At 35.1% G+C, this 17,057-nt stretch overlaps 1 protein-coding gene across 1 annotated transcript in view; it reads right to left on the bottom strand.

The window, feature by feature from the left end:
* LOC121323289 (sodium channel protein type 2 subunit alpha-like) overlaps positions 1-17,057 on the bottom strand; it is a 42,999-nt gene that overhangs the window by 9,351 nt on the left and 16,591 nt on the right. The window contains exons 9-21 of the mRNA XM_041264261.1: positions 16,388-16,514; positions 16,044-16,250; positions 14,981-15,274; positions 14,252-14,560; positions 13,546-13,681; positions 12,701-12,939; positions 12,248-12,421; positions 11,623-11,979; positions 10,741-11,220; positions 5,145-5,265; positions 2,947-3,101; positions 1,737-1,910; positions 72-194 (exon numbers count right to left, since the gene is read on the bottom strand). Coding sequence (XP_041120195.1) covers positions 72-194; positions 1,737-1,910; positions 2,947-3,101; positions 5,145-5,265; positions 10,741-11,220; positions 11,623-11,979; positions 12,248-12,421; positions 12,701-12,939; positions 13,546-13,681; positions 14,252-14,560; positions 14,981-15,274; positions 16,044-16,250; positions 16,388-16,514 — 2,896 coding nt within the window. The remainder of the gene's footprint in view (positions 1-71; positions 195-1,736; positions 1,911-2,946; positions 3,102-5,144; positions 5,266-10,740; positions 11,221-11,622; positions 11,980-12,247; positions 12,422-12,700; positions 12,940-13,545; positions 13,682-14,251; positions 14,561-14,980; positions 15,275-16,043; positions 16,251-16,387; positions 16,515-17,057) is intronic.

Below are 17,057 nucleotides of genomic sequence, written 5' to 3'. Positions count from 1 at the left end.
TTTTACATGCAAGGCCTCCCACTCATATGCATGCAATACTTTTGGTTCTTCTTTCTTTCTTTTCATCTTACCCTCATCCCTTCAAACCGTGACAGGGCCCTTAAAGGTCTCAATGCTCGTAGCGTCCTAAGAGACTTAATGGCACCCAGTTCCGAGTAGCCCAAGGCATTGGCTGTTAAGCTGATTAAAGACACCTACATAAAAACAAAAGCAATGATTCTGAAAAGTCTGATTTTGAGTGTCCAGCCGAAATAGACATTCTTCTGAACATGCCGGTGGGACATTTTCCTCCAGGGATTCTTATCAAGATTTTTAAGAAATGTTAGTTGTGGGAAAACATGTCAAAAAAAAAAAAAGAGGTGCATAAGTAGTGGCTTACAACTAACAAAGAAAAGTGAGGATGTACTATTTGCCCGACCAGGTGTTGGCCGCATCACATCTTGAAATTACTCCTCGAGGCCTCAGTGCTCTCTTGAGACCTGACAGCAGCCAGCTGATAATATCCCAGTGCCACGGCCAGCAGGGAAATGATAAACAATCTACCAGAATCAATGGGATTGTTAAATGGCTTTGTTACTATTGCTGGCGAGTTGCCTTGTAACGAAATACATTCAACAGCAGCATCCATTGACAGTTTTTTTAAAGTGGACTGTGAATTGTTATAAAGAAAAAGTAATCCAAGGAAATATGTTAACCTGAATAATGAATTTCACATGGACAACAGTTTAGTTTTATATTCTGTTATTGTGAAAAAATGTCAACAAATATTAGACTACTGCAAGCTATCAGAATTTCTGTTTCAAATAATTTTACATTATTCACATGCCTTACACAATTTTATTAAATGGTTGAAGGTGGATTGAAACCAGGAATATGCAAGCTATGATGATTTTTATTATTATTATTTTGTGCTACACTATAATATACTATTATTATTGTATTTACGATAATTTAGTTAAAGGGAATTAGGTTTTCTTAAAACGTGTATGTCTAGTTTATGACACCTCCTTGTATCGAAAAGGCAGCCTTCCAATTAATCCAATATGTAAAGCAAAATGGCCCAGGCTGTAAAACATTAAACATCATTTGAAGCTTATCTGAACATCTTAGATAGTAACAAGATCCAAATTTATAACATAATTAGTAATTTTATTAATGAATGTAATATTAATTTAAAATGATGCTGTATCATCAGTAATGTTAAATGTCAGTAAACATTATTCACAGGTTTTATTGTATAGATTGGAAACAAGCAACTTCAAATATGCTGGACTAGTGCAGCATTAGTAAATGGTAATATCAGTGTCTGTCCAATACTTTGTGAAGCTGCTGATACTGTAGCCAATACAAGTCCATCACTGCAACTAAAGAAAGAAGAGAATACACATTATTAAAGTGTTAGCACGTATGATATCATGTAAACCAGTGCATTGTGAAATGTATATACAAAAAACCCAGAAAAACAGCACAAAAACCAAACCGGGCGAACACAATGCTTAATGTACATATATTGTCATTATGCTACATGACATTTGTATTATTTTAGCTTTTTATGTAATCTATATGTCTCAGAGGCATTTAACACTAATAGATTAATTAACCTATCATTATCTGACATATTTGTGAAGTCATGGAAACCACTGCATTTAAACAGGACCACCTGGCCTCTGTAGGATACAAATGTATCACCTTACAACATTGTAACATTGGCATGGATTTAAAGTAAGAATACCTACATCAACAATCAGGAAGTCCAGCCAGCACCAGGCATTGGTAAAATACTTCACAAACCCATAGGCCACCCACTTCAGAAGCATTTCCAAAATGAAGATGTAGGTAAAGACTTTATCAGCATATTCCAGCATGATCTTGATGGTCTTCTTCTGCTCAATGTAAATATCTTCAAAGGCCTGCATGAAAACGCTCTCTTAGTTTTTTTTTCATTCAATGTGATAAAACTTTAAAAGGATGACAGCAAAGGTATTAACAGTTGCCATGTGCAGGCTATTTTCGTAGTTATCACACAGTTAGCATCTTTAGTTGATAATAGCATGTCTGCTAAATAACATATCCTGTTTTTAGTGCACTTGCTTCAACTCGGCACGCCTTTTCAGTTAGCAAGCATGATACCTGCAGTAATGTATTCTGATGTTTAAGTGTTACCGTTATATGATATACTTCTGGATATGTTTTATTATGCATTGAATATATTGCAACTTGAGGACATGGTTTGAAGCCTGCATCTTAAATGATGCAATAGATAACATTTTTAAAGGTATACTATTATACATTTTAATAATATTCTCTCTATGTTCAGCTATTCCAGAAAAAAAATAGCTTCTGATTTTGACGCCCATAGCTGAAGCATTGTTCGTCTAAGCTTATGCCACATTACTTACCCACAGCCTTGAGTGTTTTCAGAAGCATTTTCTTCTGGAAAAGTTAGTAAACATAGCAGAAAAAAATTCCAAGCAGGAATAATAGCATATAATCACACAGCAGACCCATGGCAGAATATCAAACAGGTAAGGAATAGACTATCAGAAGCATGCACGGTAGATGACATAAAGCATTCCCAACATGCTGATAAGAGAATTGGTTTGAAACTATTTATTTTTGTCTTCCTAAGATTGGAAGATTTATAGAAATAGAAATCTGTTTGGGAAAACCACAAATCCTTGTTGACATGGTTAGTAGGCCATTAAACTACATTAATGACTTCACAACCTGTCTTCAACTCCCTTAAGTGTACTTTTCTGAGATGCTTTCTATTGAATAGTACTGACACAGTAGATGTACAGATGCCTACATCTAATAGGGGTATAACTGCTGAATCAAGGAATGAAAAACATGAAAATGGGACGCTTTTCTACTTTAATATCTAATTAATTCTTAAGAGAGAAGGTAGAATATCACAATACTCCTTACAATAACAGCTGCACTTACCAATGCACCACTGCTGAGAAGGATCATAAAGATGATGAAACTTTCAAACCAGTTGTGTTCGACAATCCGGAAACACGTTTTTCTCAGGTTCCACCACATTTTCCATTTGCCTTTCTCTATGTTCACCTGACAGCACTGGAACTTCCGTACACATCCTAAATTAATAAAACATAAATAAATAAATAAAATGTACATATATAGATAAGATGCACATTTCTGACAGATTTTGTTATTAAAAACACGCTACAGTATTTCCATTAATCATACTGTAACATGCATTGTCACACCACCTGCATTTCATAGCGTAACCACTCTGACATGCTTTCAGGTTAAAAAAACAAAAAAAATATATACATTTTAGACAGCGCGTCCCAACTTATGGTAGCTATCTATAAAGCCTAGTGAGAGAAAACCACTTCCTAATCAAAACACTGTGATGCAAGCTTCCCAGTTTTTGCTTCAGTTAAACAGATTGCTGGACCCCCCTGGAGGCAAAGGTACCAGAAAATGGCTTCTTCGCAGAAGACACACACACTGAATGGCTGACTGGAAGCACAACTGCAGGGCAAAATCACTCAAAACTACACAAAATAAAAGGGAACGCATAGAAGGTTATTTAATTAAGAATTATCAATGCTTTAACCGCTCATTATGTTCTTTAAGCAGTGTGTTGGTCCACACCTTCAAGACAACCATTTGACTGTGTTAATTCATGTAATTAATTAACTATAATAATTTCACTGCATTCTTTGCCTAAAGGTTCCAACAGGACCTTTGTTACTACTGTCGTGACAATACTTACATTGTGGTAAAGGGTTCACAAGTGAACTACATTCATTATTACTGTTGCTAGTTCTAATCTGTTCAATCACTTTAAATGATCCTCTTATAACTTTCAAAGCATATTGTGTGCTCATTGGAAACTAGCACTTCCCAATTGTCTTTCTCAAAGCTGTGTAAAAGTTCTTATGTAAACTGATCAAAAAAAGTATCAGCATAATTTAAAGAGTAGATTACAGTAATATCCTATATAGGATATTAAGATATAGGATACTAATGACATCATTGAAATGCAATAGGCAGGAAAAAAAATAGGATAAAAAGGATAATGGGATGTCTAGACATTTTGTCAAATAATAGATGTATAGTTTACAGGGCCCACTGAGAGCTCACGTGAAGAGATATTACCACTTAACCAAACAACCAATTTTATATTATTGTTCTCTGTTACAAACAACTTTAATCTATATAATTATCTCCAAGTCAGAATTAGGTTTATGCTCTATTAACTGTAACTTGTTTCAAGCTGGGATTTTTTTGTGTCAGTAATTTTAACCACGAGGTGCCAATATAATGTTAAGAGCTTCAGAACCACAACATAGTGACACACATTTGGTTCTACTTGCATGCATTTGTAATCGATAAATACTGAACTGAATATTGAACAATTTGGTGTGTTTACAGTTACAAAAACCGTAACTTGATACAGATTGAACAGCAACTACTAGGATGCCTGGGCTTCTCAGAGCTTCTTAACCCTTTGGCTCCTGAATGCCTGCCAGCCCCCAGCCTAAAAAAAAGAATCACATTCTTGCTGTTTAATATGTATCAAGTTAAATAGGCCAGTACAGTACAGCATACAGTACATATTACAAAGGAAGTCTGAATCTTTGTTAAAAAAAACCCTGTGTATGGCAGGATTTTATATAATTCTCAGCTTTGAGAATATTGATATGGAAACTGAACTAAATTATATTTTTTAATATTATGGTATTGTAATATTTAACACAATTAGTAGGATATATCTGGATTCTAATGCACAGGGAAGGGAATAATTATTTCCACATGAGCTGAATCACCGAAGAGACCGATTATGAGCTAACACACTGCTGATATAGTTCATTTGCAAAAACCACTGACAGAAACCGCAGATAGGAAGCAGATCAAAATCAATTACAAATATTTAATATTCCGCTTTCACACTGTGCTATGCAGAACACTTAGACTGTCAATTATTTTGATAGACAGAGCTCACATTCTTCTGCATTTCAGAAAGCCAAGCTTCATAATGAAAACAATCAATGGCATTAATGATATTCCAGTAAATCAATCTTAACAAGGCCCTAACATGAAATCAGAATACAGATTTCCATGTTATGACAGGCAAACACGCTGCCAAATAATTTGTTTACACCCACCTTCGGTGAAACAGGCTTCAGGCTCCAGGGCTTCCTCAGGTTCCACTTCTATCGGCTCTCCTTCTCCAAGTGGTTGGATGTTGACAGTACTTCCCTCAGAGGAGCTGAACTGATTTAGTTGCTGCAATAATAATACTAATATATAGCCTTTACAACAGAACTGATGTGCAGTGACTACCGGGCAAGCATTCACGTGTTACTAAATTCCTTGCTTATTTTGATAAACAGTCAATGCAAGGCTACTTTCCTATAGGTAAGCTCACTGGGTTGGAATCCAGTTAGCTGTTTCTTGTTGTAATCAATTTCATGCTAAGACCATCAAAAATACCTACAAAAAACAATGTTTCCAAAACAAACTTTTTAAACTATGTAGGTATCTTAGATATGTACAGTATGCAGACATATTAGGCATAGGCTGTAGGTATGATTACTTTTACTCAAATTATTTATTCACAAACTATATGGCATGCAATATTAACAGTGTGGTTTTCATCCAAACCTGTGACCTAACCTATAGAAAAGTGCATATAGGTATTTTCATGTCTATTGCAGATTAAACTGCATTGTGTGATCAAAAGATTGATCAGAAGACAATCTTAATTTACCAGTTCTACATTGACATGAAAATACATAATTCCATTCACTTGTTTGTAAGCACTATCCAAGCTTCAGTCGTTTTAAAAAGGGAGATTTTCACATTAGCTTAACAGCACCACTACTGTACACTGTCTGAGAGGCTGGGGTGTAGATTTTTTGTGTGCAAAATAGATTATATTGGTACCCATACTTGACATAGTAACATGGAGGCTTAACTATACATTTAAGATGATTTAAAACAAACAAAAAACAAAAAAAAAAAAAAAAAAAAACAGGCAGCAATTTTAATAAGTATAAATTGATTCTTAATTCCAATCTTCCATCAACAAACTTCTTTCTAAATTGAAGTTTGTTTACTATTCTGTGAGCAGAACAGAAATATATATTTAAGCTCCATTACTGCTTAGAAAGCAAAATAGACTTTATAACATTTTATAAGACACACCCATAGAACAGACTACAACTAAACAACTACACCTTCTATATTTAAACAGAACAGTGTAGAAAAGATTAATAACACCGTGTAACAATTTTTTTTTTCTTTGTTCCTGGGCAGTAAGTGTTATTTCCTAATTGCTTATGCCTCAAAAGTGGCAAATGGCTATTATTCCCCACAAACTTTGCTTTTGTGACCAGGACAGTGATATTTCAAAATATCACTATTTCCAATGGGAAAACGGGCAAATGTGTGTCTTTTCGTTCACATAAAGTCAGGAAAAAACAACATATGAATCCAAATTAACATGTATTTATACTAAAGTAATACAAAAATGACTACAAAAGATTTAGAAGTGAGTAGTTTTTCGAGATTTACGATTATACTGTAAAAACTACTCACTTCTAAATCTTTTGCCCGTTTTCCCATTGGAAATAGTGATATTTTGAAATATCACTGTCCTGGTCACAAAAGCAAAGTTTGTGGAGAATAATAGCCATTTCCTATACTTTTGAGGCATAAGCAATTAGAAAATAACACTTACTACCCAGGAACAAAAATTGTGTTACATAGTGTAATGTTTGATAAATCGCCAATCTTTTTCCAATACAAACATTGCAAGTATGTGTACCACTCTGTTATATTAGTTTCTTACATTCCAAAACTCTGGCTGTATCATATACATGTACAATATAATAGTATATTAGTAATGGCTGCTGTGATCTCCAGCTAATGCAGAGAAGGGGGTGGTGTAAGCATGCTATATAACAGTAGTTGGGACTATATACATTTCTTCTAACCTTAAATGTCATTATCACCATCACCATCTCATCTAGAATGTATTCATTGTTCTTTGTTTAACATGAAAATAAAGCATATGCTCATGAATCCTGCAATATTTGAATCTGAAACTAGGTGAAACACACCGAAATACATCAAAATACACCAGGGCTCCAAATAATGACCCTGAGGCCTCAATAACAGTCAACTTAAAAAGACAAAGTGGCCTAAGTGGGGTTCAAGACTTTACAGCAGTTCTGCTCTTGTGATAAAACGAACGCCAAAGTCTGTTTTTATTATTATTATGATTATTTGAATCCCTGCTAATTTTACAGTTTGGATCATAATGCACTTGAAGTCTATTGCAGGTTTCTGAAATGCGCAATGTTTAAATGGTTTGCATTCATCATTCCATTATTATGAGCAGCATTTATAGTTAAATGCTGTAGTAATGACGGGCAATGAACCAGTGTACAAATGCATTTTGGTACACAAAGGCAAAATCCATGTATTTGTATAACTGTGCTTTATCAAGCTTTAAGTGCCCATTGAATATTGAACAATCATGTTTGAAAAATGTCATCAAACAGAATGAGGTTTTAATACCAGTGGAAAAGGTGGAACTGCTCATTCAGCAGTTATTTTAATATAGCCAAGAAGCTAATGTTGAACTTAAAATGAAATAAAGAAAAACAAAACAAATGAAACAAAAAAGGGGTATGTAACATGATCAGGCATATATAAAGAAAAATCAGCAATCCTGATTTGTTTTTCCTTATATGGCATTGGCAATCATTGTATGTTAGTGTTATGTACAATAAATTGGTCTTACAAGTCTCTTCTCAATGCAAACCTGGGGAGCTTCTTGAAAACAGCTGCAATAATAACCAGATAGGTTAAGCTTGGTAAAATCCCACACTCAAATGAACCATTTATACAACATATTGGCAGATATCAAACAAATAACATAGAAGCGGCACCCCCCGAGAGAAGTGCTCTTCAGTACAAACGTTTGTTCAGCCATCTATCTGTACTCATACTGATCTGATGGCTCCATTACATCTACTGTGCTAATTGCACAGGGCAGACAGAACAGACAGGAAGACAATCTGCAATCCAGAAAGGCCATGAAATCCCATGATACCATTTTTCTATACCATTCATACAGGCCTCGAAGAAGCAGCCATTAATGACATGCACATTCTTATCAGTACAAAGAACAACACAAAATACTGTGCTTAGGTAAGTTTTGTGCTAGTTTGATCCGTTATTGTTTTATTCCACTCTTTTCACTTGCTTCTATAGAGGACCCAGTAAGAGTTAAAAACACATTATGAAGAAGTATGTTTAAAGGGAATTTTAATTGACAATTACTGTTTATTTTCAACAACTGTTTGAATAAATTGAATGGTAATATAATAGAACTGTAACCTTTAGTATATTGTTGACTGTTAATTCACAGCTATCCTGTTTAATTTTTAATTAAAAGTTATTGTGATTCTTGTGCAGTCTTTAAGGCAGAGCAATGTGTCAACAACAATAACCTTTTAGGGTCCGCCCAATATTACATTTCCGGTAGATGACCATATTAGGAGACAGCCTTCAATCCAAGTGTTTTAGAAATGTGCTGCTGTGCTGAGATTCAGACCTACCTTGTGCAGTAAACAAACATTTTCATACAAAATAAGAGCAGTGGCGACATCGAAGGCACAAGGATCTATTTTTATATATATATATATATATATATATATATATATATATATATATATATATATATATATATATATATATATATATATATATATCCTTTTTTCCATGTTTGTGGGTCAGATGCACAAGAGGTTTTGGGTTATGCTGCCCTGGTCGCCACCTTGCTGGCTATTCGAGCCATAGTGAACAGTCGCATCTTGTGCCACATGATCAGGGCATCTGGGACGAATAATTTGAATGGTTTATTTTTAATATTATTTTTGTTTGTGTTGTTTTTTTAAAAAAACAAAACAAAACCACGAACACCTTGTGAAAACATATAAACCGTGGCCATCATTTAAAGGTACAAGATCTCTACAACTTGAAGTAACACGTGACAACCTAAACTCGATTTGAGCTAACATGCCTATATATATATATATATATATATATATATATATATATATATATATATATATATATATATATACATACACACACACACACACAATAAATAATGTTTTTTTTTCTTTCTAAAAAGTGTCTCTCTTTATCTGTGGTTGTTGTTATCTGTACTGAACAGGGTGAGTTTCAGACTATTTCACTATTTTTTTTTTTTTCATTTCATGTATGACATGTACCTGTGACATTTATAGTTAAAGAGTTAGAGTCACAAATCTAACAACAGTAAAATAAAATAAATAAATAAATAAAAAAAGAACAGGAGAAAATAGCCCGGACTCTAATGTTTTACCCTGAGTTTTCTACTCTCTTGTAAAAATCCAATTGATACTTGATCAGCCATTCATGTATCTCAATCACAACTGAGAAACGTGTTAATAATAAAATTGGTTTAATATAGTTTTTGAATTTTTTTTTAATGTGAAACAACTAAATGGGCTATTGAATCGTAAGTCTTACTTTTTCATTTAAAAGCAGAGGTGAGGTAAATACAGTTCCGCAAAACGATTGTAATAGAACAGCTCCAGTATAAAACACTTTGTTTTTCATTATAGATTTAATAAAGATTAGTTGCTTATTAACATGTTGTGATTTTAGTTGTGATTGAGATACACACATGGCTTAACGGGTATCAATGGAATTCTTAAAGGAGTACGTGAAAGTGTGGGTAAAACACCAAAAATTAGAAGCCCTATTCATAATACATTTTAAAAGTGGTTCTAAGGAAAATCTTTTACAATATTTACTATATCATATTTAATTGGATAGTTTTTAAACGCAAGTGAGTACAATCACCAAAATCATTTCAAATATCTTCCACTAAGGTACACTTTCCAACATTATTGCACAGGGAGCAATTTAAAAAAACAAAACAAGCAATTAATTTCATCAGCAATTTTTCTATTCTTTTCCAGTGGAATTTTGCAAAAACAAAAACACACAAAAAACGGACAGGGTATCCTGACTACTAAGGCCTCCTTATTTATCCATCATTTCTAACACTCAAACTCTGTGCAAATACTATACTTTACAAAGGCATTAGCAGAAACATTAATTACCTAATTTCCTCATTTTGCAAATCCAGTTTACCCAGAGCATGAATACTGAATTTAACAATAACCTCAAAAAGCCCAGTGTGTAATCTTCATTCCCTTAGCCTCTTGCTCAGGTCAGCCAGACACAACAAATTACAGTCTTTTTGGCCTAGTGGGCACATTCATTATCAGGGGCTGCTTAAGTGAACACATTCAGAATAGCTGCTCCACTTATATATCAATACCAAAAGGTAGTATTACTATAATAGTTTACATCTAAATGCCCATTTGGACTACCTGAAATAATACAATTCTGATACACTGTATTAAAGCTGATGTCTACTACTTAACCTAAAACCAAACGTATTGCAACAAAAATGCAAACTTAAGTTTTTCAGCCTAGATATTTTACACCTACATTGTACAAACACTGTACTAGTCATATCTTTTAAATGACCATTATTGCTACATTTATTGATATAATCTTCACCCATACAGCATAGAACTTGGTTGCTTTACAAGAAACCACCAGTATTAAGAACTGCAACTCTAATACTAAAAACATGAAGTTTGATGGAACTGAAATACTTTTCCCTACCTCTTTGCTGCATTCAATGTCTGATTCACTGCTGAATTCCTCTGTGTTGAGGTTCTCAAAGTCGGACTCTCCCACTGCAATTGGCACTGTCACCGTGAGGCTAGGATTATGGATGAAGGACATGTAATCACTTTCATTGATTATGTACTTTCCCACACTGCTGCCTATTCTACTGGTTGTCCCATTGCCGTCCTTACAGAAATCTGGCTCCTTTATTAACTCGACTGTTGTGTGATTGGAAATGCTGCTGTCTTTTATGTTGTGCAGCTCTCCAAGGGGTTTGATTTCATTAAGCACCTTCTTGTTTCTTATGCAGGTGTTTTGAAAGAATTCTCTGAGGGTGTTTTTCATGAAGTCAATGCCTCTCTGAATCCTTCCCACAGCAATCTGTAGATTGTTCATTTCTCTATCATCGTCTGTAGCAGCAAGATTGTCTGCACTAAATGAGCTCAGAAGCAAAGCCAGGAACAAATTCAACACCTGAGAAATAAAAGTGCACCACAAACAGCATTTAAAAAAAAAGAAAAGAAAAAAAAAAAGATTTGCAAACCATTTCATAGATCAATCTGTATATTATTTATAACTATAAACACCTTTAAATACTAGCCTGCAATAGAAATAGATGAGTGTTCCATATGCAGCAGATGGCCTATATGCATTTAATCATATTGGGTGTTGCAAATAGTATGCTAAGATGTGATGTCGCTCGAAAAACAATTTTTAAAGCAATTGGTTTTCACCAATTGATTTTTGAATTTCTTAACTTTAATCCAATGAATCAATAGTACTACACCAAACTTCTACGTGTAGTGAACATGGGGAGTACAGAAGTAAAGCCAGAATAAAATACCGTTAAGAAGTTAGCATAACATGGTTACTTACCACAAGGTTCCCAATCACCATAACCATCATGAACACAATCAGGCACATGCTCTGACTAGCTACTTCCATGCAGTCCCACATGGTCTCAATCCACTCTCCACACAGGACTCGGAACACAATCAAGAAGGAATGAAAGAAATCAAACATGTGCCAGCGTGGTAGCTCGCAATTCTCATCAATTTTGCAAACGCAGTCTCTGTAGTTCTTTCCGAACAGCTGCATTCCCACCACAGCAAAAATAAAAACGATGATGGCGAGCACCAAAGTCAAGTTTCCAAGAGCTCCCACAGAATTGCCAATGATCTTGATGAGCATGTTCAAAGTTGGCCAGGACTTGGCTAATTTAAACACCCTCAGCTGAAATTGAGAATTATGTTCTTAACAGATCAATGAGAACTAACTTAGAAATGTAATTGTACATGCACCTAATTTAAATGTTTTATTAGTCTTGTAACATGCAAAAGTTTCTTCCACTTCCTTATTGTAATGTAATTCAAATGAACAAGGATACAACCATTTATCTATACCAGAAAAATAACAGAATATTCCTCTTCTCTTTTTCTGTCAAACAGATATTAGAGAAAGGATAACATAGACAATAACATATTCTTAAATACATATTTACCAGTCTGAATGACCTCAGTACAGACAGTCCCTCAAAATTTGCCAGACCAAGCTCCATTAAGCTTAGGCTCACAATAATACCATCAAAAATGTTCCAGCCTTCTTGAAAATAATAGTAGGGGTCCATAGCACAAATTTTTAAAATCATTTCTGCAGTGAAAATTCCAGTAAACACCTACAAAATAATAATAATAAAATAAAATAGATTAACAAACAGTAACTAAACAGCAAATACAAATAAATATGTTAATAAGACACAAAGCAAGAACCTTCCAATATGCCATGTTATTATAGTAATCAAGACAAACAAAACAAAAGCTGGAATCAAAACTTCTGTCTCAGCCTAGAAGAGGGGAGGACACGCATTATCGGTGTTCTTTTGATGATAATATGCAGTTTTTACCACAGCATAAATATGTGTATCAAAAGCAACAAACAATGATATAGTACTTACCAGATTTCCCACAGACAGCACATTGTCAAACTCTGGGGTCGTTGGATAATGCTCCATGGCCATGAATAATGTGTTCAAAACAATGCAGATAGTGATTGCAAGGTCTACAAAAGGATCCATCACAATTAAATTCACTATCGTCTTGATTCGAAGCCAGTTCGGGCTGCAGTCCCATACGAGGAAAGTGTTTGCAAATTTGTACCAACATGGTGGGCATTTCTGTCGTGATTCTTCGAGTTCTGAATAAGAAAAAAATGCATTGAATTATAAGGTAAAATATATAATACACTAAGGCCTGTAAACTAAAAGGTTATGTTGACCAACCTGGATTTTTTTGGATGACTGGATTTTTATTTATATGCATTTTACACAATCCACATAGACTGCATGACCAAAAATAAGGGAGTTGCATATGCTCTAATCACGTGACTGATGCAAAATAAAATGCAGCTGTGGCGCATTCTGATGTGTCTATAAAAATAAACCCCATCAACCCCCATGTAGAAAACTGATTTTGACCTGTCAACACATTTTCAGTATTCCAGCCTATAACTGCAAAAATAATCTAATGACTCCTCAATGATTGTCTAGTTCCAAGTAGCTGGACAATCTGAACATTTTGTAAAGTCTGGCCCAAACTATCCCAATGACTCAACAACATGGTTAGATAACCCAACAACATGGTAAGATAACCCATGGCATACCCTTACCACTCTCTTAATTTATCAAGGGCTCTACCCACTGTCCTAAGTCTCTCTCCACTTCATGTCCAACTGTGTCCCCTGGTCCCAAGTATTTGAATTTGACATACAGTAGGAAATATCAGCTTAATAAATAGCACATACCATCCATAGTGTTTGTTAAAATACTTGCCACACTTAAAGCTCTTTGCCTTGCATTAGGCTCATTTAAAAAGTCCATTGACATCTGATAAGACCCAAATCTTTTCTTCTTGGTCTCTGTTTCAGTTGTGGTGGTGGCCTGTAATTAAAACCTTAATATTAAAACCATTCAAAACAACTTAAAAAAAATACAGCCTATAAAGTATAACTTCCTAAATTGTCTTTTCCTGCCTAAGGCTTTGACATTTCAAATATATAGCTGAAATCTAGAAACAACATGTGACATATTTTGTGACTGATTTTATTCCAACAGAAAGGTCTAAATGTTTCAGGGTTATTGCTGGTCTTTCACATGCATTTATTTTATAGGGAGTGGGGACTTTACATTTACTTTGTGAAGTACTCTGATAAAGGCACTTGCCAAAACGTTTGTCTCTGTGCCTTTGTTTTTTATATTACATTTTTGATCAAGTATTTTGAAGTTTTGGATGTATTATTATATATAGCTAAATAGCCTTAATATAGTAAAATAAAGTACAGCAGTATATAAAATAAAAAATAATAGTACTAGATGGTTAAGATTAGAAAACATTAATGCACTGTAGAACTTAATCAAACCAAGCATCTACTGTATGCTAACCCCAGTTCAGTAAGCAAAGGCCATATTGCCTATGCCAACTATTTAAATCTTTCTTATATCTATTATCACCTCTGGCACAATGCGTCCACCCACTAGTGAAACCACTCCATTGCAATCCACGTTGCAGTGCATCTTTCTGTTGATGGGAAGCATTACTCTGGATGATCTACTGGTCTGGCTGACGTTACTGTTGCGTCTGTCCTGCATATGTGGCACAAAGAGTGAACCCCTTCTGCTTTCACTGTCTTCAAAGGTGCTGTGTTCATCATCTGCAAAATCATTCTCAGAGCCTACATCCCTGCGTGCTCTAAAGCTGAACAGGCTTGCTTGGCTGTTGCGTCGCGGAGAAAACAGGGAGCCCCGAATACTCAGCAGAGACTGCAAGAGATATTTATCTGAGTTATGTTTGGTTTCACTGGCGAGAGGGTCAAATCTATTTAAACTCTTGTTTAAAAAACTGTTTTGCTTAAAATCCCTAAGGTAAGTGCTGGCAGAATGTAGACTGACAAAACAAAATTATTTCTGTTTAATGGTTTACAGCTGATGTCTTGACAAAACAAGACTGTTTCTGACATATTTGAAGATGATAGAGTAATCTTAATGACACCACAGTTGACAAAGATGTACTAATGCATCTGTACAGAAGAGGAAAACTAGGTCAATTAAAAATGGCTTTGCTGTTTTTGGTTCTGCACTGAACCTAATACTTAACAGAATATAAGGTATTTATGATTGCTCTGCAGTACCATACTAAAGCACATTTTAAAGCTAGTCATGAAAGTATTTTTTGACCCTTACCTGGTCTGGGGAGGAATATCTCTTTTCATAGCTAAGCCTGTTTCCATCAATAGAAAAGCCAAAGCCTCTTCTTTTTATGCTGTCTTCAGATTCTGATTTGTGAAATGTATCAATGTTCCCTTTTTCTTTGTCCTCACATTTCTGTTTTCTCTTTTTGCGTCTGTTTCTCCGTTCCTTGGCACTCTTGGAGCTGAGCTTTGATGCCTCTGAGGAGCTCTCAGTGACTTCGCAGCCTCCACTGTATTCACCATACCCATTGGCAGCTGCAGCTGCTACTGCTGCTTCAGCGGCAGCCTGCATTCAGAGACATAGAGAACTTGATACTTGATGGATATCGAAATCTGTGTCCCACCACTAAACACAATTCAGGGTAATGCATGTGAAAAAGCAAGCTCTAGCCTGCAGGCTCTGTATTCATGAACAAACTGGGAAAACTTGGCTAGCTCCGTTTTTGTTTTAAAACATTGGGTTTTTGCTTGGCCATTCACTCTGAAGAACACCTTTCAGGCAGGGGTAGGTAACATGGGCTCTTCCAGTGTATTCCATTGCAATACTGTGTTCCATCCAGGCACTTATTACTTACATTTTTTTTTGCAGAGTCAATTAATTCATTAAGGTCATCCAATGGAATGGGCTGCAGTAGCCAATGTTGCCTACCCCTGTTTAAAAAAAAGCTACGGATCACCTTACCACCACAGCATCTCTGATGACCACTTTTTGATTGTAAGACAGGATCATGAAATTAAAAAACATCATTTCCATAACTATGTGTATCCATGGTGACAGAGATATAGTGGAGGCACTCTATGGAACTATCTATGTCTCGCTTAAGAGTTTTACATGTATCCAGAGATTGGCTCACCCAGCTGTTATGCACAATTTTATTGAGCGATTTGGAATCTGGGGTTATAACAACTTGACTCTGTACATTGATTTGTTTTATGATATGATTAACTTTATATTGTAAGGGGACTTATGTTACATTCTCAAGTGTTGGCATTTAAGTACACTGTAGTACTTGAGGTCAAAAGTGACTATGACAGAAGAACAGATCAATATAAACCTGTGCATCTTCTTGCTGTTTCTTCAGTTGCTCAAGCATTGCCTGGAATTCTGCCTCTTTCTGTTGGGCTTCTTCGAGTGTTGCTTGGTTTTGTTCATCGTAGGCCATGGCAACTACAGCCAGAATCAAGTTCACAAGGTAAAATGATCCCAGGAAAATGACCAACACAAAGAACAACATGTATGTTTTCCCAGCTGCTCGTAGGGTCTGAAAAAACCAAAACAAAAACATGACATATAAAAGGCATGAAAACCATAAGAAACAGGACATGTGGTACAGTGCATACTAAGCATTTTAAATGAGTGAACGAATGCATTCCAGATTTTAAAAAAAAAAATCCTTACCTGCTGATACAGATTTTCCCAGAAGTCTTGAGTCATTAATCGAAACAATGATAGGAAAGCCCGGACTATCCAAGATAATCGTTGTGACACATTGGTTTTAACCCGCAGGACAGTTTGGCCGTCAATAGCGCATCAGGGTTTAAAGCCAAAGAGGGGGAAAATTTTCATTATTTGGGGAACCCCGTCACGGACCTTGCTTTGGTTGGGTCAAAATTTGTGTTGGTTGTTGTAATCCCCCCCGTGGTCAACTGTTATACAATTTATATATATATATATATATATATATATATATATATATATATATATATATATGTGTATACATCTTGATTTATTCAGTCTTTAACAGTTTTGTCAGTTGCCATATATTTAATTTATTCAATTTATGTAACTTTATTAATAACAATAATTTATCGAGTAACACTATCAATTGCTTGCAAGATGTGCTTGTGAACAGCACACCCCTTATAAAAGTTTGCACAGTATTTGTGCAGTTTTACCATGTTTTTGCCATGGTTATACTGTGCATTTTCCATAGTTTACCCTGGTTTGCCATGTTTATTAATATGCATTACCATACCTCGACTATGCTTACCTATGCTTCACTGTGCTTTATTACACTCTGCTCTGCTTTCACTATGGTAAACTTTTATAAGGGACGCAACACCAACAG

Source organism: Polyodon spathula, chromosome 11 (assembly GCF_017654505.1).
Source record: "Polyodon spathula isolate WHYD16114869_AA chromosome 11, ASM1765450v1, whole genome shotgun sequence".
In the NCBI taxonomy this organism is placed as follows: Eukaryota; Metazoa; Chordata; class Actinopteri; order Acipenseriformes; family Polyodontidae; genus Polyodon; species Polyodon spathula.
Note: the sequence above shows the minus strand (reverse complement) of the source record. Positions and strands in the feature narration are given on the sequence as shown.